Source organism: Vigna angularis, chromosome 7 (genome assembly GCF_016808095.1).
Source record: "Vigna angularis cultivar LongXiaoDou No.4 chromosome 7, ASM1680809v1, whole genome shotgun sequence".
Classification (NCBI taxonomy): domain Eukaryota; kingdom Viridiplantae; phylum Streptophyta; class Magnoliopsida; order Fabales; family Fabaceae; genus Vigna; species Vigna angularis.
Genome location: NC_068976.1, coordinates 5662554 through 5687931, shown reverse-complemented (window position 1 = coordinate 5687931; position 25378 = coordinate 5662554). Strand labels below are relative to the sequence as shown.

Here is a 25378-nt window from a genome sequence, read left to right as displayed (position 1 = left end):
TGCATTATAACATATAGCACAGTTTTGATTTAGGGTTAGCGTACTGTGCATTATAACATATAGCACAGTTTTGATTTAGGGTTAGAATTCAATTTTTGAGAAGTCGAATTTTAATTTTTGTTTTTGTGAATGGTAATCAGAATACCAATTAGAATTCCGTTTCTGAAAAATCGAATTTTAAACTAGTTTTAATAATATATTTTTTTTTAATTTTATTAAAATAAAAGGAGAAGAAAAGAGTAGTTGTATATTTTTTGTAGTGAGAAGATATTTATTTATATGTTTGAATTTTGTTAAATTATATTTTTGAAATAAAATTTTTTGAAATAAAACTTTTCAAATAAAATTTTGATTTTCATTTATTAAACAATAGTACATGGGAAAAAGAATTAAGAAATGAAAAATTATAAGTGTAAATAAAATTTTCATTACTCTAACTTAAATCATTACAAGCTTTTCATAAAACATAATTACAAATTTTATTATCCTAACTTAAACCATTACAAGTATGTAAAAAACATAAATATACAAAGGAAAAGATATTGCATTTCCTTACTTACAAAATATCCCAAAGACTTACATTAGTCACTCCATCATCATGGATATGAACTAGGGCTGGACATAGTTAATTAAAAAAACTTAAACTATAGTTTATTTGTACTGTTTTAAACTTAAAAAACTTAAACTAATTTTACTTAAACTTAATTATACTTATTAATAGTTTAGTTTAAAAATACTGAACTGTTTTTATTCTAGTACAGTTAACCAGTTAACTGTTTCAGTTTCCCAATTCTTTTTCTCAATCACAATTTCTCTCAAAATTAGGTTTTCTTTTCCCTTTCTCCATCACAGTTTTCGCTTGCCGCCGTTGAAGGTTTCCGAAGGTTCGTTGCCGACTTGCTGCTCGTCGTCCTCTCGTTACTTCCCGTTTATCAAAGGTTCGCTCGTCACTTGCTGCACTCTGCCCTCGTCAAAGGTGAGTTTACCAGGCTGCTGTGAACTTTTGGTGTGAACCCTATTTAATTGAATGTTTGTTTTTTTATCTGTATGAGAATACAAGAAATGGTATGGTTGTGTCCCTATTGGTTCACGAGACAGAGAAAGTAGCCACAGAATCTGTGGGCATAATATACAAGACACGACCCTGCTGGATTCACATTGAGAGCTACCCTAAACTGTGTTAGCATTACCTGTTTGGATATGAATTCCAAGCTGCAACGTGTGAGCATCTTGTGATGCAGATATGCATGAGTATTTTACTATTATAATAAATGGTCTAGGGAGTTTAATATGATGGGTTATGTTGTTTAGGAGATAAGCATATGAGAAAACAGAGACAAAATAACAAATTGTTGCAGAAATGACACTTATTCTCACCTCACAGTTCAAAGCTAAAACAAGAATATTTTTAGCCGAGTATAAACAAAATGGTGTTAGTACATCTTTTTTTTGGACAAAATATTATGATTATTTATGTTCTAGATATGATAAATCAATAGGCATAACTTTACTAAACCTTTGAATTACCTTTGAAACTGCACTATAACCAGCTTCTTATGCCTCTCGTAGTGTCTCCACTGTGTGCATATGATATCAACATTGAATTGTACAATTAATTCCTCTTTTATAATCATATACAGTACTAACTCCTATGTATGATCATTTAGTTTATGTTATCCATTAATATATATATCTACTTCACATATTCTGAGTTTATGATAAACTACTGAGTTTATGATTACATGAATCAACCAAGAAATTCACCTGAAAAAGATTCTATATTCTGTTTGTGTCACTCAAAATATCCCTATCTTATACTCATGTAGTCTATTCTTGATATATACATGAAAACAGATGGGAATACAAAATATTGAATTAAATCATTAATGTGCAACATCAGTCTTTATGGTGTTGTTACCATCGCTTCAGATTGTGCATATTAACATATTAAAAACTAGCTCAATTTCAAAAATGAGAGTGGTAAGCTTTAAACAAAGTGAATCTCATTAAAGGTCATTTGATTGTACACTGCAGCAACATATTGATCCAATTTTCATTTGCAGAAAAAAAAAACTCTAGAGTAAATAACCTAAGTCAAGGGTTGGTTTTTTTATCACTCTGTCTTCTATTCAGTTTATTTGATGTTCATGTTATTATAGTCAAAATGAACACATATACTTTGAAAATGTGACATACTGGTCGAAATTTACTAGTATGATAAAATTAATTTTTTTAATATAAATTCGAAAACAGATTCCCAATAATTGCTCACTTACCCTGTAAACTCTAAATTATACCATACCCATAGCACTGTATACTTCCACTGTATGGGCAACTCAGTTTACAGTGATCACGATATGCACACCCATAGCACTGTATATATAAAAAGTAGAAGTTGGTCAAGTAGTTCATTTTGTTTACAGGGGAACACTATAAAATTGCCTTTTGAAATACATTTAAGATTAAATACTTTAAGTAGAGAAGAAACTTTTGAAATAGATAAAAATTGGATTAGACAAGATTATGAAGCTAATTTTAATAAAGAAAGGAGAGATTGGTATTATAAAACATTTACAAAACAACAAGTAGAAAATTTTAGAGAAAAAATTTATAAATACCACATAAAGAACCTATAAAACTAATATATAAGTTATTCAACGTACCACATAAAGAATTAGATTCATTAAGATTAAAAAACGATACAGATTTAAAAATAGAAGAATTGAAAAAGAAATTAGATCGGCTAAATAAACCATTAGTGAATACATTAGAATTCTATAAATTAAAAACATATCCAAAGCTTATAAACTATTATCATCATCCTATGACTGCTGATGTGCAGTCTACTGATGTACTCTATTTCTTTTTATTTCTATTGGGTCCTCTTTTCTCTTCCTTTTGTTAACTCAAAATCTAAATAGATATTAATCTTTTTTTATCTAACTAGTATGTTTGAAATTATTTAGATGAATTTGCCTTTTGTTTGATTGAACTCTTAATTAATGTAGTGACGTGAATGTCAGAAATGGTAGAAACTCTCACACCAAATTCTTCTAGAATGGATTATTTACCTCCTTGTATCGATTCATCGTCAACTGAGAATAGTAAGTGTCGCAACCAGAAATCGCGACGGGACGATGATCCAAAGAAAACGGGTTTGAAAAAGAGATTTGGAGTCGCCACCATAGTTTATTCTGGAAAACTACAGAAAAACCATAAAACGATAAGACACGGTCCACGAAAACCAGATTCTGGGTTCGAGAGTCGGTTACGTGTAAGGAAGGTATTAGCACCCTACAACGCCTGCCCTGAGGCAGTACCTTTAATTAAATACGCGAATGTGATATGGTTTTCAAAATGTTTAACTATCCTCTAAAATAAAACTCTAAAGAAACAAAATATATTTTTTTGTTTTTTGGGCCCGACAAGGATTGACCTTGCTCCTACGTATTCTCATTCAAAATGAGAAATCAGGGTTACGTAATTCTTTTGGAATTGTTTGAGAAATTTGTTTGGAAATGATTTTGGATTTTTGGGAAGTGAACCTGACAAGGACTAGCCTTGCTCCTACGTATCTCCACTTTTGGTGGAGAATCAAGGATCACATAGTTCTGGCTAGGAAGATTGTTTGTTTGCTTGAAAGTGTTGATGTTTTTGGTTTTTTGAAGGTTTTTATATTTTAGTATTTTCATATGAGAAGGAGAAAAGGTTTTAGCACAAGGATGATGCGTGCGATCACACATGTGCCTAAACCTTTAAAATATATTTTTGTAATTTTACTTAAGAAAGATAAAAGGTTTTCAGCACAAGGAAGATGTGTGCGATCACACATGTGCCTAAACCTTTAAAACATACTTTTGTAATTTTACTTAAGAAAGAGAAAAGGTTTTTAGCACAAGGACGATGCGTGCGATCACACATGTGCCTAAACCTTTAAAACCTATTTTTGTAATTTTACTTAAGAAAGAGAAAAGATTTTTTAGCACAAGGACGATGCGTGCGATCACACATGTGCCTAAACCTTTAAAACATATTTTTGTAATTTTACTTAAGAAAGATAAAAGATTTTTAGCACAAGGACGATGCGTGCGATCACACATGTGTCTAAACCTTTAAAACATATTTTTGATATTTTTAATTTATCTTTTAATTTTGTATTTTTCTTTTTGTCTTTTATTTTTTTTTTATTTTTTTATTTTTTTATTTTTTTATGAACAAATCTAACAAAACATAAGATACAATCTACGAGAGTGGAGTTATCATACATAACCACATATGAAAATAAAACAATCAAGTAAAAGAAAAAAATATTAAAGAGCATAAAACAAAACAACCAATAAGCATAAAAGTGTAGAGATAAAAACCATAGGTGTGAAAAGAATTGAAGCTCTTTGGTTTGGGCCCAAAACTCCTCTTTTTTGTCTTTGTACCTGTTAGGGGTGTAATGATGAAATTTGGAGGTGCATCCCGAAATGTGTGCTCAGATCCAATTTTTTTTATAAACAGAGTGGGCTTAAGCCCGAACGAGACGGGGGTGTGAATGGAATTGTGTATGTGGCAGGAAGAAAGAAGTAGCCCACGCCGGGCCCAAGGTCCATTTCTTTTTTTTCAGAACAGGATTCTCACCTTCTCATTCAAGCACAAGACCTAGAGTCTCTCTTCCAAGGCAGCCAACGGAAGTCCCTCCACCCAGTCACGTATACACGCCACTGTTTCATCTAAAAACGGCCGCCGCCAGCTGCAGCCAGACGCCGCCCAACCGGCCACCGCGCCAAAACGGTCACCGTGTGTCGCCGTCCCAGCTCTTCCACTAACCCTTGCTGAATGTTTCGCTGATAATTTTTTCTACAAAACTCCAAACGTAATGAAACTTTTTTTCATAGATTCTAGACTCAAAGGGCTTTCATTTGAATTCTCAGACATAAATTTTGGACCTCTGTGCTAGATGCAGTATAATTTCGAAATCAGGTTTGGCTGTTTCGTTTCTGGCACTGACCTTGTTTACTGTTTTGCTCATATATTTTCCAAGAGAGCTCTAAATGCAATGAAACTTTTTGGGTTGGATTCTAGACTCAAAGGGCTTTCATTTGAATTCTCATACATAAATTTTGGACCTCTGAACTAACTGCAGCTCAATTTTGAAGAGATGAGTGAAAAAAAAAATGGATGATGACGAAAGTATTTCTCTGTGCTAGCGGAATGGATGTCATGAAGACAAAGAGGAATCAATTTGTGTATGAGAGATGACTGTTGAATTTTCTTCCTTCTTTGGTTTTGAGGTTTTTGATAGTTGGAAGATGAGTTTGAAGAAGAAAGGGATGAAGATGATGGGTGTTGGAGGTGTTGGAGATGAAAAATGAAGAAGAAAGATGAAGATGATAGGTGCTGCTGTTGGAGTTGATCACGGGTGATCCAGATGGTGAAGAGTAAGTTGAAGATTTTTTGTTTCAGAGATGAATGACGGATCTCTCCCGTCCGGCTCCTCTGTAAGGTCTTTTCTCCCAGAAGATGGATGATTCTCCCTCTAGTCTAGTAAGGTGTCCTCTCCTTTTTTTTGCTGAGTGTTTTTTGTGTAACCCCTTTTTATTTTCTCTTCTCCATTGCTTTTTGCGAATTGCCAATCCCTCTACTGTGCCTCCTGCCAAACCAAATCGCGCCTCTGCTCTCCCCAAAACTTGCCTTGTCCTTGCCTGCCAATCTGTCTCCTCGCGCAGAAAACCGTTTTCTCACTTTTTGATTCATTATTTTTATATTTTAATTTAATTTAATTTTAAAACCTTTTAACTAATAATAATTTTTTAATTATACACAAAATGAAAAGATAAAAATTTAATTAAAATCAAAAAATAAGAAATAAAAATAAAAAATAATAATTAAAATTAAAACGAAAAAAAGAGAAAAAATAATAATAAATAAATAAATAAAAGGAAAAAAAAGTAAAATAAATAAAAAGAGATAGAATAAAAACAAAATACGCAATAAAGAAAAAGGGTAATAAAAACAATAAGATAAAATAAATAGAACTAAAAAAGGAAATAGGTAAATGAATAATAAAAAGGTTAAATATGTGACAACCAAAATGCAATAAAACTATAAAAATAATCCGAACGAAATTAGGTATTGACAGTAAGGGTCGATCAGATGTGTGGGAACATTTTACTAAACAAAAACCACATTCTGAGAAGAAGGCCAAATGCAATTATTGTGGTGATTTGATTAAATATTTGGCGGGAACAAGTGGGATAAGAAATCATTTGGCGAGATGTAAAGAAAATCCTAATAGAGAAGCATTCAAAAGGCAAAAGCTTTCATCATCAATTGCAGAAGTTAGTGTTAGCCCTTCACCAACTATTTCTAAATTTGACCAAAATGCATCTCGAATGAAGTTGGTGAAGATGTTTGTGAAGTCTGAGCTTCCTTTTCGATTTGTGGAAAATGAGGACTTCCGTGACTTTGTATGGTCCTTGCAACCACGATTTGAAGTCTCATCCCGCACTATATTGAGGCGTGAAATATGGGAACTCTATGAAGAGGAAAAAGCAAAGTTGAAAATGTTTCTATCAAAGCAGTGTGAGAGGGTTTGTTTAACTACAGACACATGGACATCAATCCAAAACCTAAATTACATGAGTTTAACAGCTCATTTTATTGACAATGATTGGAAACTTCAAAAGAAAATTTTGAATTTTTCTCAAACAACAGGACATTCAGGAGAGCTCATTGCTAAACATGTTGAGGCTTGTTTGAATAATTGGGAATTGAAGCGAGTCCTTAGCATCACAGTGGATAATGCTAGCGCAAATGATGTTGGGGTCCAGTACCTTAAAAGAAGGATGTTATCATGGAATTGTCTTGTTTTGAAGGGAGAATATGTTCATATGCGTTGTTGTGCTCATATATTAGGTTTGATTGTGAAGGATGGCTTAAAAGAGATAAAAGATTCAATTTCAAAAATTCGGAGTGCAGTTAAATATGTGAAATCTTCTCTTGCTAGATTTGCTAGATTCAAGGCATGTGTTGAACAAGAGGGAATTTCTTACAAAGGTATTGTTTGTCTTGATGTTGAAACTAGGTGGAATTCAACTTACTTAATGTTAGAGGCAAGCTTGAAGTATAAAGATGCCTTTGTCTTGCTAGATATGCAAGATAAGAAATTTGGGGTTGAAATGGCCAAAAGTAATGATGGTGTGCCATTAGAAGAAGATTGAGAATATGCGAGGTCTATTCTACCATTTTTAAAGATATTTTATGACTCTACCCTACGCATTTCTGGTTCATCTTATGTCACGAGTCATATGTATATGAAGGAGGTGTTTGGAATTGGTAAAAGGATTCGACAATATTCTAAGAGTAGTGATGTGAGCATAAAATTGATGGCAATGAGGATGAAGGGCAAGTATGAAAAATATTGGGGAAATCCTAATGGAATTAATATCTTATTATTGATTGTTGTTGTGCTTGACCCTAGGAGTAAGTTGGATTTTGTTAATTACTTCATTGACTACCTCTTTGAATCTAGTATGGCTAGTGAATTGAAATCAAAATTATTGTCATCTTTAAAAACACTTTATGAACAATATCAAGGTATTGAGGAGGGTTCTCAAAGTAGCCAACAAGAATCTCAACTAGATGATGATGATGATGATCCTCATGGCATGAGTTTCTACCTAAGAGCTACAGGACGTAGATTTGATTATATATCAGAGCTTGATAAATACTTGAGAGAGGATCCTGAACCTTATATGAAGTCAGTTGAGCTTGATATTTTACATTGGTGGAAAGTCAACTCGACTAGATTTCCTATCCTTGTGAACATGGCTCGAGAGGTGTAAGCCATTCCTATCTCTACCGTAGCATCAGAGTGTGCATTCAGTATAGGAGGAAGAGTGGTTAGTCCTTATCGTAGTTGCCTAACGCCTAAAATAGTGGAAGTGCTTGTTTGCACACAAGATTGGTTAAAAGGAACACCTTTCTCTATACTTTTTGATGAGGATCCTAAAGAACTTGATAAATTTGAGCAAGGTGAGATTATATGACAAATTTATATACTTTTTAATTTATATTTTAAGTGTTAAAAAATTATGAAATATTTTATTTTATTTTTGTAGAGATAACCTCTCAAGATGAAGTGGGACCTTCAAGTGTTGCTATTAATTTGGATGATTGAAGTTTTGCCACGATTTGTTAGTTATCTAAAGTACATGTGCGTAATACTATAACCTTAATGCTTTGTTTTTCATGTTGTTTTGTCTTGGAAACAGTACACAAATGCTCAATATTGTTTTTCAATGCTTTGCTACAGGATGATTCATACATTGAAAGCTACATAAGCACCATCGGAGTTGATTTTGTGAGTTTGGCCTTTACTAGAGTGGTAGAAATTATGTGCTTGCTTATTTTACAGTAGAAGAGACATATTGATCTTTGTATTTGTTAGAAGTTTCAAGGAGTTGGGTGTGAGTGAGGACCTTATTGAGGTAATGGAGGAGATTGGAGGGTTTATTCCCAGTGAGATACAATGTGTGGTTATTCCTGCTATCTTGGAAGGGAAGAGTGTGTTGCCGAGTTCACCATCTGAACCTGACAGAACTTTGGCCTTCTTGTTGCCCCTTATTCAGGTTACTTTAATTCTCTTCATTTTCCTTCCAAGGTTTTGACTTTTGAGCCTTAGGATCAAATTCCTTGAGTTGAATGGATACTAGATACTGAAATTTGGGAATGCATTCACTTTGCAGGCTGGCTTAAATTTTTGTAGTTTGTTTATTTTTATTTATCTGGTATTTCACCTAGTTCATATGACCATTGTTGTTGCGTTATTTGTTTGGTATTTGTATTGGTATGGGTTTCAAGTTTGTAGAAAATACCAGAATTTTGTTACTTGGAAGGTGATGTCAAGTGAAATTGGTTCATAACCAACCATGTTATGGCATAGAAGGATTCTTGTATGTCTCATCTATTGGAACTCTGTTATATAAAATTGATTTTTAACTTGAGAATTGCACTAAGAGAAAACAAATTTCCCAAGTCAACTTATTATGATCGAATTAGTGATTTATCTTAGAATCATTGTATTGAGTTAAATTATAAAATATCTCCATTTCAAATGTTTTCTTATGTCAATTTTACAAATGGGTGACACTATCAAGTTTGCACCCATGTTTATATATATATATATATATATATATATATATATATATATATATATATATATATATGTATATACATATATATATGTATATACATATATATATATATGTATATACATATATATATATATATATATTATAATTTGGTCATATTTCAAGATTATATAAGATCTCTAATAGGGTTGAATAATTTAATACTTATAAAGTTAGTGACAATTTTTTTAGCTTCATTTTCATCACATCAACACAAACGATGATAACTGTTATCTACTTTTGTTGTTCTGTTCCTACCATGTTTATTATTTTCCTTAGAGAAAAAATGGAGTAAATTAAATATGTCAACTTGTACAGTTGTCAGTTGCTAAGACGGGATGGAGAGTTGCTTGGTTCAAATTCAAAACATCCACAAGCCATCGTGCTTTGTGCTACGGAGGAGAAAGCTGCACAGGTGACTCAATTTCTACTATGTATTATCTCACCGTCTTGTCTATTTAGTTCTGTAGAGTACCTTCCTGGTATTTATGAACTGATCATGTTCCTTCAAAATTTATTGGCATTTCAGTGCTTCAATGCTGCAAAATATATCATCCATAACACAAAATTGAAGTCTGCAAAGGATTGTGCTTCACCAGATAATGGGCAGTCGCAAGCCTCAATTGGCCTAATGATAGGAACACCTTGTGAGATTCTTCAATATATTGAAGAGGGCAGCATTGTTCCTTCTGAAATAAGATACTTGGTTAGTAATTAGTATCACTTAAAAATATTTGTGTCATAATCTATGTAGAGCTCGCAGGTTACCAGTTCTTGGAAGCTCCTATCATTGATCACACTACTCTTTTTCATGCTTCTTGAGCAGGTGTTGGATGAGGCAGATTGCATGCTTGGTAGTGGCCTTGGTCCTGAAATCCATAAAATTCTCAGACCATTACAAGATCATGAATGAAAATCTGCTGTCAAAAAATTACAAACTATTCTGGCCATTTCAACCATGGCTGAGGACAGTTTAATCTTGTTGGTTACTGCTTTATGATACATGTGATGGCGTGTTAATACCTTTTGTCTTTAGAAAAGGATTATGTGCTGGAGATTTGAAGTTCTATTTTGTATTGAAGAGTTTATAAAGACTTATTTTCAGTTTGTAAGTTTTATTTAGCATTATATTATATGTTCTTTGATTTTTATTAATGATGCTCTTCTCATGTTTAATTTACAGGATGAAGTGCAGTTTTATTAATACAATTTTACTAGTTAGTGTTGTAGTTGTTAGTGTTGTATAGTTAGTGCAGTTCTTGGTTAAAATTAGTATAATTCAGTTCAAAATTAGTATAGTTAGTAGTTCAGTTCAGTTTATAGTGTAGTTTAGTACAGTTAAGTATAGTTCAGTTCAGTACAGTTTAATAAAACAAAAGCAGTTCAGTTCAATTTTTCTGAACTATTTTTTAGTGCAGTTTAGTTTTTCTGAATTAGTTTTTAGTTCAATACAGTTTTTAGTAGTGCAGTACATTTTAGTTTTGATTTGCCCACCCCTAATATGAACTACAAACATCGTCAAACTTTTCAACTTTCATAAAGTTTACATGAAAATACATCGTTTTTATCATAACTATTACTGAATGCTAATGAATCACGTGTTTAACATCTTCATCATTCTTTAAGAAAACGAAGTCAGAATCTCATTCTTCAAAAAATTGGGAGGAATATGTACTACAAATGACTTAACTTTGACTCCCACGGTCCCAACAAATGACTTCTAATGATTTGATGTATATGACTGATAGTAATCCTATTTGAAAAAGTACAAAATGCAAATCTCCCATACACCACCATTAACAAAATTGAAAACATTCATCTCCTCAAGAAAAACCATGTCTACTTCTACTAAACAACTCCACACCTTCTAAACATATTACTACCACCTTTTTATAGTACTGAACTATCAACCATCACAAGCCTACTAACCCTTGTTCGAAAATTTCTCATCAAACAATTCAAATTTGATTAGACTTCATTATTAACTTGAAAGGACTTGACTTGTCAACTTTATTGGGTAAGCGTGAAAAAAAACTCAATCTTTCATAAATGCTTTGACATTGGTAGATGCTTTAATGATTTGGTTTCTCAAAATGAATGCTTCTTTACAACTTTCTTAGGTAAGTGTGCCAATAAAGACCTAAAAAATGGAATTTTAAAAGTGATAGTGGTTTAAAAATAGTGAGACTCGAATATTTTAATATTAAAGGATTTTAATACAAATAACTTTGTTATGAACGAGTTTCATTATTTTAAAAGGCACATTCTCTTTAGAAAGCATTTTTCTAGAGTTTTTTTCACTTTTTTTCTAAGATTTATTTCTCTTTTGCTTATCTGATTGAAGAACCGAGACCATAAAATTGATTCTTGTGGCAAACTCTTCAATTTGGACCAACTAATTTCCACATTCATGTAAGTTAGTTTTCAACCCCTTTCTCTAGTTCTCTTTGTTTCATTTGGTTACATGCAAGCTTTCTCCAAGGAGAAGAATTAGGATTTTGCTTTCACAATTTTAAGACATCTTTAGGGTTACCTAAACTTACAAATAGAGGTGTTTCCTTCTATGTAATTTCACTTTGAGATTAGTAATGAAATGTCATATTTTTGAGTCATTCTACTTGTCTCCAAAGTCAAGGCTAGAACATTCCACGTGATTTCCTCTAGTCACTTTTCGCTAGAGTTGATGCAAACTCTCTTGAGAGTCACTAAACACCACCTTTCTCATCACACAAACACCAAATCGAGACCTTTTCTTTATCCATTCCATTGCTTCCACACATCTTTAGTCACCATAGCACATCTTCATGAGGAGACTATCAGAAAGAAATCATTATACTAATAAATTGGTTATTTTAGATGTGAAGAGTAGAAATTCATACATATAATATTATGTTATATGCCTCTAACTATTAGTTTGAATTTATTTTTTCACAATATATATTAATTACCTATATTTTGGGTTGTTTAGAGTTTTTTAAAATTGCATTTGTATTTTATGGATTTGGTTTGATTCTTCATATTATTGTATTCTTTTTAATAAAATTTATTTTATTTTGTAAAATTCTTCATATCATAACAAATAAAAAATGTGTTTTGTAACATCAACATAACTAAAATATTACGTATTTATTAAAGAAAAATATGTTAACAAAAAGTTAATATATATTTCAAATATTTATTAATATTTTAACAAAGTACCTTAATTAATTAAGAGAATTTAAAAAATAAAATTAAAACACAATAAATATATCTTCAATTTTGTTATGTTTACTAGTCTCACTATTTTAAAAAATAAGTGAATACATTTCTTCTATGAAAATGATAATATCAATGTGATAACATGTGAATTTCGAATTATATATCATATTAATGAAATAGATTGAGTAGTTCTTTTTTAAAAAATAGAAAAATAAAAATATCTATGTTAGACAAAATTGGAAATAAATTATCACAAAAGAAAAAAATAATACCAACTAGTTAAAAAAAATAAAAATAGGAACATATTAAGTGTAATTAAGGGAATAATATACAAGAATATTTTGGCCCCTTAAAATATCTCTCGGTGACTTGGAAACTCCAAAGTAAATCGCATTAGGCACAACACAACCACACACATAAGGAGAAGGACTTTTCTAGTGTTCCCCACGCAAAAATCTTTGGCCGCAATTAATGCCACACTTTCTTATTATTTTTCTTTCATCACATCAAAATCCTAGGAAGGACAAAAAACAGAGCGCGGTGAGGATAGTGTGGGCCTGCGCTGGCGAGATAGTTCGAATAGCATGTGGAAGATACAGCCGCCACGTCTTCAACCAAGAGTCCACGTGGCGCTCCACGGAAGGCAAAGCGAGATCGCGCGCAACACCAACCTCTTATCAACAAAATCCTCATGTTAAATCTCCCTCGTCAATGTCTTCTCATGGTTCTCTTCTCTTCTTCACACCCACTCTCCTTTCTTCTCCGCCATGAATGCGATCTTCACTGCTTCAGCTCTCTCTCTTCCAATTTTCCTTAGAGCTTCTAAATTTGACACAAGAAAGGTAACGTTCTTCGTCTATGTGTGTTTTCTTGTACTTTACTTAGCTGCCTTCTTTTAATTAAGGTGATGGTAAAAGTAAAGTTTAAGTTAGTTAATTAACGAAAAAAGGCTACGATAGTTATCTTAAAAGTTGGACCAATCATAATTTGCAACGACTGTTTGTGATTGAATGGTGATGTTAAATCGTTTTCTCTTTAAAGTATATACATTTAAATGAAGTGAACTTAGTTTACCATCTGTGGTTGTTTAATTTCTACCCTTGGAATAGTATATTACAACGTAGAGATGGAGGGAAATTTGTTGATCCTAGTCTTCTTTAGAATTTTTTTTTTTGTGTGTGCACAATTTGAGTTGAGGATTAGAAGTTGGCATGTGTATTTAGTTTAGGCTCAATTGTAGCTTGAAGTATAATTATGGGTAAAATGGCATTAATATGCATTGTTTAATACAGGTTTGGTTTGTTAGTGGTGGTTGCGTACTTGTTCCTCTTGTTAAACCGTTATCTATAGGAGTAGTTAATATTAGCAGGGTTTTCCTTCAAGGGGGCTTGATTTTCTGGTTACTTTATACTCTAGCTTAAAGCTTTTGGGGCATGTCAAATTTCAGGATTTGAAATGTAGATTTAAAGTGTTTGCTGTATTTGGAGAAGAAGACAAGAAAAATGCATGGGGTGCGCTGTTTGATGTTGAGGATCCAAGATCCAAGATTCCACAGAATAAAGGGAAGGTTTTGGATATATATCAGGCCCTGGAAGTTGCAAGACATGATATTCAGTACTTAGACTGGCGAGCTCGGCAAGATGTGCTCACAATCATGCTCCTCCATGAAAAGGTTTCAACCGGTTTCATTTTGTTATTGTTGTATAGAATTAATTTGATGCCTGAATTATGATGTTTCCTGATGTTTATAATTTTAACATTGATAATCTTGGTCACTGGATCAGATTAGTGTCAGTACATTATGGTTTTTGTTTACACGTCTTTTTACCCTTTTACTGGTTGACCTACGCATTTTCCACCATGTGTTGATTTACACCTTTAAAATTATGAGCTTAGGTGGTTGAAGTTCTGAATCCTCTAGCTCGTGAATATAAATCGATTGGCACCTTGAAAAAGGAGCTAGCTGGGTTGCAGGATGAGTTAGCACACGCACACAGACAGGTATAGAATTTTAGCTGTGATAGACCACTCACAACGTGAAACTGAGTTACTTTTTTAATTGATCGAACTTGGCAGAAACTTGACAATTTCTTACTAATCTGCAATTAAATTTATGTAAATGAATAAAAACAGGTTCATATATCTGAAGCAAGGGTTACCACTGCTTTAGATAAGCTTGCTTACATGGAAGAATTGGTAAATGATAGGCTGTTGCAAGACAGAAGCACAGCTGAAATTGCCCAAACATCATCTTCTCCCAGTACGTCTGAAAATTCTCTACCTACAGAAAAGAGAAGAAAGTCACGGAAAAGCTTGAACGTATCAGGCCCAGTTCAGTCATACCATCCCCACTTGAAGAATTTCTGGTATCCTGTTGCTTTCTCCAGGGACCTAAAGGATGATACAATGGTATGTGCGTATGTGTCTAAGTGTCTTTCTCTTTTCTGGAAAAACATCTATCATATACTTACTATTCTTGTGTTGTGTAATCTATTTCAATCAAACAAAATAAAGATTGGGCGAATGTTCAGATTGATATGGCTGCCTCTTTCTTTTTCTTAACTATTAAAGAGCTGAATTTAAGGTTTTTATCCTAATCTCCCCATTTGAGTATACCCATGAAGGCTACTAAAATGTCTTTTTGTGACACATTATGACTGGTAGAAAATAAAAAAGTTTCAATATTTCACATTAGTTTTTTTTTTTTTTCGCTTCTCTATTTTTGTTTTCAATTTTTCTTGGGGATAACCGGGTGTGATGTCCGGTGAAAGATAGACATGCTCTAAGCTAAAATGTTAATTCTCAAGTAGTGTGTTTGCCATTTTTCTATCTCAGATCCCAATAGAATGTTTTGAGGAACCATGGGTTATCTTCAGAGGGAAAGATGGAAAGCCTGGATGTGTCCAGAATACTTGTGCACACAGAGCCTGTCCTCTGCACCTGGGTTCAGTAAATGAGGGTCGTATCCAATGCCCCTACCATGGTTAGTCATGACTGGAACAAATTATTATGTCCTATGTATGAGTTGTTTGCACTTGTTGATACTTCAATTTTCCTGTAATTTCACAAGACACGATATAGCCTACAGACGTACACTGAAATTTACAGACTCTAAAATTACCAAATGGTTGGATATCAGGCTGGGAATATACCACTGAAGGAAAATGTGAGAAAATGCCATCTACTCGATTTCTAAATGTGAAAATAAAGTCAGTTCCATGCTTTGAAAAGGAGGGAATGATCTGGATTTGGCCTGGAAATGATCCGCCAACGGCTACACTTCCATCTTTACTACCGCCTTCTGGATTTGAAATCCATGCCGAGGTACGTTATCGATAGAATCTGTTCCACTAGGTATTGTGTTCAGTGCGAGATAAAGAATTATAATTATATGATTGATTAAAACAAAAAAAAAAAAAAATCATGTGTCTTCTTACTTGGTCGCTCTTCCCTTGTTACAGATTGTGATGGAACTTCCAATTGAACATGGTTTACTTTTGGACAATCTTTTGGATCTTGCCCATGCCCCTTTTACTCACACTTCAACATTCGCTAAGGGATGGAGTGTTCCCAGGTTTGTTTGGTTTATACCATTAAAAACTAAAAGCAATTGTCATTCAGAAAAGACAAGTGATTAAGGGATCAAAATGCCTTTGGGGGATGTTTCAATTCAGATTCGTACAAATTGATCAAAATCCTCTTTCCCTTTCCTGCAACTTCCCTTTAAGTTTTACGCACCTAGTAACACTAGGACAAAGCAAAAATGATTACTCAGTAAAGACTTGGAGTTTTCTTGAAGATATACATTATGTTGTAATAATGCCCTCTACTAAGTCTTTCCATTGACAATTTTATGGCAAATGCATTGGAAAGTGGTATATTTCTGGGGTTAATAGCTCAATATCATACTGTAGTAACACTTTTATCTTACATTGGTTATGAATGTAATATTTCAGCTTTCTGTTATATGTCTTAAATATTAATGCTCTAGCTTATTCATTCTCCTTGCATGAATTTGAACTTGCAGCTTGGTGAAGTTTTTGACACCTGCATCTGGCCTGCATGGATACTGGGACCCTTATCCTATTGATATGGAGTTTCGACCACCTTGCATGGTTTTATCAACCATTGGGATTTCAAAGCCTGGGAAACTGAGGGGACAAAATATCAGGGAGTGTTCAACGCACCTGCACCAACTTCATGTCTGTTTACCATCTTCGAAACAAAAGACAAGATTGCTATATAGAATGTCACTGGATTTCGCTCCCCTGCTTAAGCATATACCTTTTATTCAGTATCTATGGAGGCATTTCGCAGACCAGGTAGAGTTTTTTCGAACAATGAATCTATATTTAACTATGTTCGATAATTTGAGTTTGGGAGGAAGAACAGAATAAGATAAAAAGGGTAGGAAGGGTTGCGCGTGCTTATTGTCTTTAACCAAAAGAAATTAATAAAAGCTTCAAGGCTTCAATCCGATCTTAGTATAATATAACATATCTTTCGGACCAAAATGACAGCAATTAATTAAGTTTAGGGACTTAAATAAAACAGTCATAGTTTCAGGGGTTTATTTGGAATTTCCCGCTTTCGGGATCCATGTGAAAGAATTTAATATTTTTAGAGACTAATAAAATTATTTACCCAAAATTAAATTATGTCTAGAGGACTACCGGCTTTTGCTGCAGATATCCTCATAAATTGGGTTATTTAAACATGCTTAAGATAAATACACTACTAGCAAAACTTTTCCACGTGGGAATAAACAATAATTATAACATTTTCACAAAAGTAAAATATCACAAGGTTTTACAAAGTAGTTATATTTTGAAATAGGAAATATGAAAATACTTAGAACACACGGACATGATATACATTTTAATTCATGAAAAAACAAATTTGAAATAGAATAGTCGAGCTTTGATCACAGTTGTAATACGAGAAAATGGGGAAAAATTATTTTTTTATATATTAAAAAATAAAATAAGAAATCTCGAAATAAAAAATCTTGCTGCCATATAATCCTTAATGTGCATTTGCCTCTAGGAAATCTTAAAAATCTGTCACTATTCTTCCTATAACACAATATTTGATGTGATTTGAATTTTTAGTATTGATTATTTATTAAAGTACAATTCTCTGGTTATCATGTTCTCAACTAATATGTGGATAGCAGTAGATTGCAAAAGAAAAGAAATCACATGTGTCATCATTTAAATACACAAGTTAATAACAAGAACATGAAAGAGTTTATGTAAGTTTTGTCCTTAAACAAATGTTATCTTTTCCTTCTCCATGTTGTACTAATCGGTGTTTTGACGTTCATGTACCAAAAGGTTATAAATGAGGATCTGCGGTTAGTGGTGGGGCAACAGGAACGAATGAACGATGGAGCAAATGTATGGAATTTTCCAGTACCCTATGATAAGCTTGGGGTGAGATACAGAATATGGAGAGATGCATTGGAGCGAGGAGATAAACAACTACCATTCACCTCATATACATCAAATACAGAATAAACAGTGCTTCTTCGATCCTCCAATAAGGAATTTTTCTTTTTGCAACTCAAGCCTACATCTCTACAACACCATCCGGGAACTCTTGTATTCATAAGAGGCTGTTCCTTTCCAAATATACTTGAGAGTCTGGACACCTTTTCACCCTTTTCCCTTTTTATTTTTTCAAATTCTGTACAGTGCCAATCATTTTTTACCTTGTGATATCTGCACCATCTCAGCTGGTGCCTTAACCTCACCCTGGAACAAAAGGGCATGTAGTATGAAACAATATTTATATGCCAATGCTATCTAATTTAGGGTTTACAATTTCAGACATATTTTATTATTACTGTGTTTGAATCTGAGGTTCGAATTATTATGATTTCGTTGTGATCTTTGATATTAGAAAAAATTGCAGATAAACACGGATAGTGGATCAAGACATTAAGGTTTTGAGTAGATTACCATTTCTACATAAAATTTAAAATCGAACCTTGTTTTGTTACTTTCTTAATTTCAATGCATATATTTGACCGTGCTTCTCAATTTCCAACAAATACTTATGTATATTTTTTCAGCCAAGTACTTAAATGATATTCTATAATGATTTAGTGTTTGTTAGTAAATGTCATTATCGAAATCATCATTAGATATGTTTCAACACTAGTCTTCTCTTAATTAAGACCTGTACAAATTTTATTATCATTATTTAAGTCGTCATAAATATTTATTAAAAGCTACAATATGGTTTTGTGATATAATATGGTTTTGTTCTGGCTATCACACTCCTGCTCTTTTAAACCTTTTAATTTTTTATACTTTCACAAAAAGTATATTCGAAACAAAAATAAATAAATCTTTTCAACACATTGAAAGAAATAACCCATTATTGCTAAATCAAGCAATATGGAAAATACAAATTTAACGTAAAATTTCCGCGCAACATAGGCATATTGCGTTCATGTACAAGTTCCCAAATTATTATCCAATTTCAGAAAAAAAAAACGATCATAGTATGGGACATAACAACCAACAATTCCACAATTTCATTTATTACGCTTCAAATTTTCCCCAAAGCTCTCCCAATTTTACGTTCACAGTTCGGATCCACAGAAGGGGCAGAATCGGAAGTCTGCGTCCACCGCGCGCTCGCAGAAGCGGCAGCGCAAGGCTTCTGCCACCGCCTCCGGCGATTCGGCGGCGGGCGGCAGAGAGTAATTGTAGGGGAAGAAGTTCTTACAATAGGCGCAATGATAGAGAGGATCCTTAGCCGGCCACCGCCACACGGGAACAAAGAAGAGCTTGAGAACCTTTTCGGTGTTCACAAGATCGACGCTGCTGCCGCAGTACGTGCACTTGCTCACACCGGATTTCAGAACCTGTCGCACCTCTTGCTGTAACCCTCCCACGAAGAAGAAGAACATGGCTCAAACTTAACCCTCTGAAACTTCACCTTTTGTTCTTTGTTCTAAACGAAATTGGTGTTTTCTTACTATAAATTTGAGAAAATTTTAGCTTACGCTATTTCGATTCTCTGGAGGTTTCTTAAGATTTCTTCAACTTTGGACTTTCGATGTGGGCCTTGTATAGGTGGGTCACCGCCTTCTGCAATCAGCTTTATGTACTCCCATAATTTTTTCTCGTACCTCCAAATTTTCAAAATATCAATTTACCCTTTAAAAAAGTGATTTTCAAGAATAAGACTTTCTTCATAAGATTTTCGGAATAAGATTTCCTAAATATATTTTGATGACTCCTTGCTTCATGGTTTGATGGAGTGGAGTCTTGGATGAAGGGTGCAGTATAAGAAAAAGGATGTTAAAAAGGTTCGGTGTGTGTGATCTAAGGTGTATTGAGATTGATATTTAGAAAGGTGAGACCAATTTTAGAGGAAGAAGGCTAGAGGAACTTTTAGGAAAATTTTAGCTAAAGTAACTTTGAGAAAGAATGTTTGGAGTAATCTTGACAAAAGTTTTCTTTTTTAAGATTAAGAGTGAATTATTTTAGGAAAATTTTAGCTAAGTAACTTTGAGAAAGAATGTTTGGAGTAATCTTGACAAAAGTTTTTTTTTAAAGATTAAGAGTGAATTATTAAAAAGGAGTGGAGACCTCTATTTATATAGGATGAAAGGTCTCCAAAATGAGATGTAAAAGGGAGATTCACCCATGTGCTCCTATTAATGTGGCACAAAGTGTTGATAAAGTGTCATGTGTATGTCACGTAAGGATTTATTAGTTTTAAATAAATCTAGTTTATAGAACCAGTCTTTTTCTGTTTTCACTATTTTCGGGCTGTTAATATACAACGTGGACTTACCACGAAATGTGATACTACACTTACATTTTGTTATTGTATTTGGGTTTATATAAGCCACGATCAATTCATTAATAATATACAATGAGTTGCTTCCCTCCGGCGTGTGAGCACTTTTATTGCATTTTACAATTGGTATCAGAGCTCCAAAAGGGGTCTGATACAGGGTGACAGTGTAACAAGTGGAAATACTATGAGTATAAGAGAGAGATCACTACAAATAAAGTGAAAACACTGTGAGTGTAAGAGTGTAACAGTGAACCACAGCTTGTTCGTCATGTCGTCTGAATAATTTGTTCAGCCAGTCATTCCAAAGTTTGATGGCCATTATGATTTTTGGTCCATGACAATGGAGAATTTCCTAAGAAGTAAGGAAATGTGGCATCTTATAGAAGAAGGTAATCCAACCTCTACACATGGAACTATACTGATAAAGGCTCAATGGCAGATTATTGAAGAGACCAAGCTCAAGGACTTGAAAGTCAAGAATTTCTTGTTCTAAAGAGAAATTCTTGAAACTATTCTAAACAAAGCAACTTCGAAGGAAATACAGGATCTATGCAGAGAAAGTATCAAGGGTCCATAAGGGTAAAAAGGGCACAACTTCAAGCACTAAGAAGAAAGTTTGAATTGTATACTATGAAAGGGGAATCGACTGACAACTACATAGGCAAACTTCTTCATGTAGTCACCAAAATGAAATCAAATGGTGAGATAATGGAAGAAAGCACAGTTGTCTACAAAATACTTAGATCCTTGACATTGAAATTCAACTATGTCGTATGTTCAATAGAAGAGTCAAATGATTTGGATGTTTTAACTATAGATGAACTACACGACAATCTTTTAGTGCATGAACAACGTATGCAGGACTTCCAAATAGAAGAAAAAGTTTTGAAGATAACAAATGATAATAGACCTTCTAGGGGTAGGGGTGGTAGAGGTGCATTTAGAGGAGGCCGAAGCAAAGCAGGACGTGGAAGAGGTAGACAATCATTGAATAAATCACTATTGAGTGCTTTAAATGTCACCAACTGGGTCACTTCCATTATGAGGGTCCAAATTGGGAAAAATAGGTTCAGTATGCAGAACTTGATGAAAAAGATGAAGAAATTTTATTAGTGGCATATGAAGAACTTCATCACACATACATGAGGACGTATGGTTTCTAGATTCCGGCTGCAACAACCATATGACGGAAGCAAGGAATGATTTTTTGATTTTGAGGAAGGATTATGCAAAACTATGAAGCTTGAAAGTAACACAACAATGTCAATGGTTGGAAAAGGAAGCATCCGGTTACAAATAACCTGTTTTACTCAGGTAATATGAGATGTTTATTTTGTCCCTGAGTTAAAGAATAATTTACTTAGTTTAGGCCAACTTTAAGACAAGGGCCTATCAATCTTAATCTAGCAAGGTAGCTGCAAGATATTCCATCTCGAGAACCGTCTGATTATGCATTCTAAAATGAAAGGTAACATAATGTTTTACGTCACAACATTTGCAGCACCTAAAGAATCAATGTGTAAGCAAACAAATACCAGTTTCGATCAAGAACCACACTTGTGGCACTTTCGTTTTGGTTATCTTAGCTACAAAAGACTAAACACACTTGCAAGCAAAGGGATGGTCACATGACTTCCACCACTAAAATTTTAAAATAGAATTTAGGAAACATGTCTCATTGGCAAACAACATAGGGAGCCAATACCAAATAAATGCTTATAGAGGGCCTCAAAACAACTTCAGCTCATTCATGCTGACATTTGTGGTCCCATCACACCACCTCAAATAGCAACAAGAGGTATATATTAACCTTCATTGATGATTTTTCTTGTAAAACTTGGATCTTTTTTTGTAAGAAAAATATGAGGCTTTGACTATGTCAAAAAATTCAAAGTTGATGTTGAAAAAGAAGTTGGTATGTGCATTACATCTTTGAGGACCATTCGAGGAGGTTAATTTACATCAACGAAGTTTGAAGAATTTTGCAGAACTCAAGGAATTTCCAGACAATTAACTACTGCTTGCACGCCGCAACAAACTGGAGTTTCTGAACGAAGAACAAAATGATCATGAATGCAGTACGTACAATAATGAATGAGAAACAAGTTCCTAAAGTGTTTTGGCCTGAAGCAACTAGATGGTGTGTGCATGTACAAAACAGAAGTCCAACTTCAGTTGTTGAATAGAAAACCCTCGAAAAAGCTTGGTTTGGTGAAAAACCAAGAGTATATATTATTTTCGAGTCTTTGGTTGTGTAGCTCATACTCACATATCCGATCAAAAGAGAAGCAAACTTAACAACAAAAGTAAGTGTTATGTATTCCTGGGTATCAGTGATGTATCCAAAGCCTTTAAATTGTTTGATCCTTTAGCAAAGAAAGTTAATGAACATGCAACACGAAGTCCAAGGAAGGACAATGCGACAAAAAAGAAAATCAATTTGGATGGAAAACTATATCCAGTTTTCTACAGAAGTTGACCTCATGGCATTAATGTTGGTCGAACATGGAGGTGATCGTAATTCCTATAAGGAAGCTTCTCAAAGTGTAGAATGGAGAGAAGCAATGAATGTAGAGATTCAAGCAATTGAGAGAAACAAAACATGGGAATTGAGGGATGCTCCAAAAGGAATCATACTTATTGGAGTCAAATGGATTTTTAAAACAAAACTCAATGAACATAGGGTTATTGAAAAACACAAGCCTCAGTTGGTGGCAAAAGGATACTCAGAGCAATATGGCGTGGATTACAATGAGAAAAATAAAAACAAACTCAACAATAAAATAAAATAAATGAGTGTGTGAAGTGTAAATGTGGAGTGCATTAAGTAATATTACAATCCAAACAATAAGCAGTGAGGTGGAGGTGATGAGATGAATGAATGTATATGATAGGTGGAAGTGAAAATGGTACCGGGCCTTGGGGTTGATGGAACCATTAAAGAGAAAATATCAACATATAATTATATATTACATTCAATCACTCAATCTTTCACAACATATTCACATATTAAATCTAGATGAAACAAAAGCCAAAGAAAAAAAAAAACACTTGAAAGATAATTTTGTTGATGAATTTTCTCGTAGGTTGGAAAAGAAAGGGATAAGTGTAGAAATTTTATTTTATTTTCTTTTTCTTTTTTCATATGACAAAGCATATGTTTATTACAATATCAATATAATCTTAGCCTTAATTATAATGAACAATATAAAAAAGAATTGGTCGTTATAGGAACATATTTCGAGAATCAAATCAAGCATAATATCACGAATGTTGGTTCTAATTATTATCAAGAATATTGTTTCTAATTATTAGAATCAAAATCAATACTTTCTCTAAAGGAAAAACTGAGAGATGAGAAACATAGGTGGTAGAAAAGTAAGGAGAGGGTGAGAATATAAAAGCATTGGGCTAAAATGATATGGAGTGGTGAGGGTGGATAAAATACAAATGGGAGATTATAAATGTCAAAAGTATATTGGGCATAATAAAATCCAATAATAAAACTTTCTTTTCTTTTCTTTTTTATTTTTTAAAAGAAAATTAAAATTTCCCAAGGAACTTTTATTTCATTCCTTTTTATTAAAACCTATACTTTTTTATTTTTCTGAAATCAATTTTTATTTATTGGAATGAAATTGGTTGTTGATAGTTGTCATTCTTTATTTAATTTTACTAGATAATGTAAAAATTTGACATTTTCATATTGTAGGAAAAGATAAGTATAGATATATTAATTTCGTACAAATTTCAAAAAGAGACAAAGAAGAAATATGGGAAAACTAAAAATTATTGAACCAAATCGAATACGCTGACCAATTCCATGGAAAGGTTCATGATCCAAAATGAAGAGGGAAACTAGTGGCCATTTTTGTGAAGACGGTCCAAAGGCAAGGCAAGGTTTTGAAATTTTTTATTTTGAAATTTTTTAAAAATTTGAATTTATGGCATTTTTTCTGAGTTTTTTCTTAAAAAATTGAATTTTTAGTAGAAATCAATGGTAATGACGGTAGATAAGGTGTTAATGATGTAAATAAATGAAGAGAAATCAATTATCACTCCCACCTAGAATGTCTTGATTTAAATAAATAAAGACAAATTAACAACCTTTCCTATGGAGAAAGTCTTGATGTAAATATAGTCAAACTAGTGACCCTTCCCACCAAGATGTCCTATGGTAATTTTTGAGATTTTGATTTTTTTTTATATATTTTTCCTTTCTTGGTATTTTTCAATTTTGATTTTTAAAAAAAATTAAGTATTTTTTAAATTTTTGAATTTTTGAAATTTACGATTCAACCATTCCCACAAAGAGGGTTTTATTGAAAATAGAGGGATTCAATGATCATTACCATGTAGAGGATACTAATTTGAAAACGTTTTTTATGTTATTTTTATTATTATTATTATTTTTATTGTTTTGAAATTTTAACATTTTTGAAATATTATTAAACTAATCTTGAGGATGATTTATATCTAAATGATTTGACAACCATTTCCAAATAGATAGTCCTAATAAATAAAAGAGAGCAGATTCAACAACAATTTCGAAAGAGATGGTCATTATCCAAAAGGAGAACATGGACTTGACCATGCTCAAGGAGAGTTATTATTTGATAGGAGAACTTGAACTCGACCGTTCCCAATGAGAGGGTCGTTATTTGAAAGGAGAAAGTAGATTCGACCACTCCTAAAAAAATGGTCGTTATCAAACAAGAGAACCTAGATTTGATCTTTCTCAATGAGAGGTTCGATATCTAAGAAACTTTATCCTCTTTGTAATTTTGATTTTTTTGAAAGACAAATTAGACAAATTCCAAAAAGAAGGTCATTTTTCTAAGGATCAATTATTAATGCTAAGTGGAGGGTCTCAATCCAAAATTTTATCTTCTTTAAAATTTTGATTTTTTTTAAACATGGATTAGACCAATCCTAAGGAGAGGGTCTATATTCAAAGAAATGGTCTATGTCTCTTGTACTCGAGGACACTTTCATTTATGTACCTTTCATTTGACTTAAAATGGTTAATTGATTTATGCTTGATTGTTGGATGAACTGATCACTTATCTTATTTAACTGCTTACGATTGAGTGGAAACTAGTCTTAAGTTGTGCTCCAATTAGTTTTCCTGTATGTTTATGGATGAAATAGACTAGAGACGTTCATTGGAATAGAGTCTT

At 33.0% G+C, this 25378-nt stretch overlaps 4 protein-coding genes across 7 annotated transcripts; 3 read left to right on the top strand and 1 right to left on the bottom strand.

Moving 5' to 3' along the window:
* The first annotated feature begins 784 nt into the window (after positions 1-784).
* Positions 785-10315, top strand: LOC128197951 (DEAD-box ATP-dependent RNA helicase 39-like). Of its 4 annotated transcripts, none has more exons than XR_008250708.1 (6): positions 7862-8022; positions 8109-8203; positions 8303-8618; positions 9498-9594; positions 9709-9885; positions 10006-10315. XR_008250708.1 is itself a non-coding variant. In XM_052880888.1 (6 exons), exons 4-6 carry the CDS (start codon positions 8481-8483, stop codon positions 10090-10092), a joined length of 606 nt encoding a protein of 201 aa, XP_052736848.1. In that variant the 5' UTR covers positions 7862-8022; positions 8109-8203; positions 8303-8350; positions 8438-8480; the 3' UTR covers positions 10093-10315. The 4 variants fall into 4 exon arrangements, 3 of the variants coding, with proteins under 3 accessions (XP_052736849.1, XP_052736848.1, XP_052736850.1); XM_052880888.1 differs by having other exon boundaries at positions 8303-8350; positions 8438-8618; positions 9505-9885; XM_052880890.1 differs by having other exon boundaries at positions 9505-9594.
* Positions 7302-7832, top strand: LOC128197804 (zinc finger BED domain-containing protein RICESLEEPER 3-like). Its single transcript, XM_052880602.1, has one exon. The coding sequence runs from the start codon at positions 7302-7304 to the stop codon at positions 7830-7832; it is 531 nt and encodes a 176-aa protein (XP_052736562.1).
* A 2746-nt stretch (positions 10316-13061) lies between the features above and the next one.
* LOC108338340 (chlorophyllide a oxygenase, chloroplastic) lies at positions 13062-18211 on the top strand. Its single transcript, XM_017575148.2, has 9 exons — positions 13062-13219; positions 13825-14049; positions 14274-14378; positions 14511-14786; positions 15213-15360; positions 15517-15701; positions 15839-15951; positions 16405-16699; positions 17714-18211. The coding sequence occupies exons 1-9, from the start codon at positions 13145-13147 to the stop codon at positions 17894-17896; spliced, it is 1605 nt and encodes a 534-aa protein (XP_017430637.1). The 5' UTR covers positions 13062-13144; the 3' UTR covers positions 17897-18211.
* A 533-nt stretch (positions 18212-18744) lies between these two features.
* LOC108337777 (uncharacterized) lies at positions 18745-19388 on the bottom strand. Its single transcript, XM_017574370.2, has one exon. It carries the CDS (start codon positions 19297-19299, stop codon positions 18970-18972), a length of 330 nt encoding a protein of 109 aa, XP_017429859.1. The 5' UTR covers positions 19300-19388; the 3' UTR covers positions 18745-18969.
* Between the last annotated feature and the right edge of the window lie 5990 nt (positions 19389-25378).

Bases quoted from the DNA above. Each gene is read 5' to 3' on its own strand.
- LOC128197804 (XM_052880602.1), top strand. From the start codon at position 7,302: ATGAAGGAGGTGTTTGGAATTGGTAAAAGGATTCGACAATATTCTAAG.
- LOC128197951 (XM_052880889.1), top strand. From the start codon at position 8,481: ATGGAGGAGATTGGAGGGTTTATTCCCAGTGAGATACAATGTGTGGTT. The intron at 8,619-9,504 runs GTTACTTTAATT...TACAGTTGTCAG, and splicing joins TCTTGTTGCCCCTTATTCAG to TTGCTAAGACGGGATGGAGA. The intron at 9,886-10,005 runs GTTAGTAATTAG...CTTCTTGAGCAG, and splicing joins CTTCTGAAATAAGATACTTG to GTGTTGGATGAGGCAGATTG.
- LOC108338340 (XM_017575148.2), top strand. From the start codon at position 13,145: ATGAATGCGATCTTCACTGCTTCAGCTCTCTCTCTTCCAATTTTCCTT. The intron at 13,220-13,824 runs GTAACGTTCTTC...GTCAAATTTCAG, and splicing joins CTAAATTTGACACAAGAAAG to GATTTGAAATGTAGATTTAA. The intron at 14,050-14,273 runs GTTTCAACCGGT...TTATGAGCTTAG, and splicing joins TCATGCTCCTCCATGAAAAG to GTGGTTGAAGTTCTGAATCC.
- LOC108337777 (XM_017574370.2), bottom strand. From the start codon at position 19,299: ATGTTCTTCTTCTTCGTGGGAGGGTTACAGCAAGAGGTGCGACAGGTT.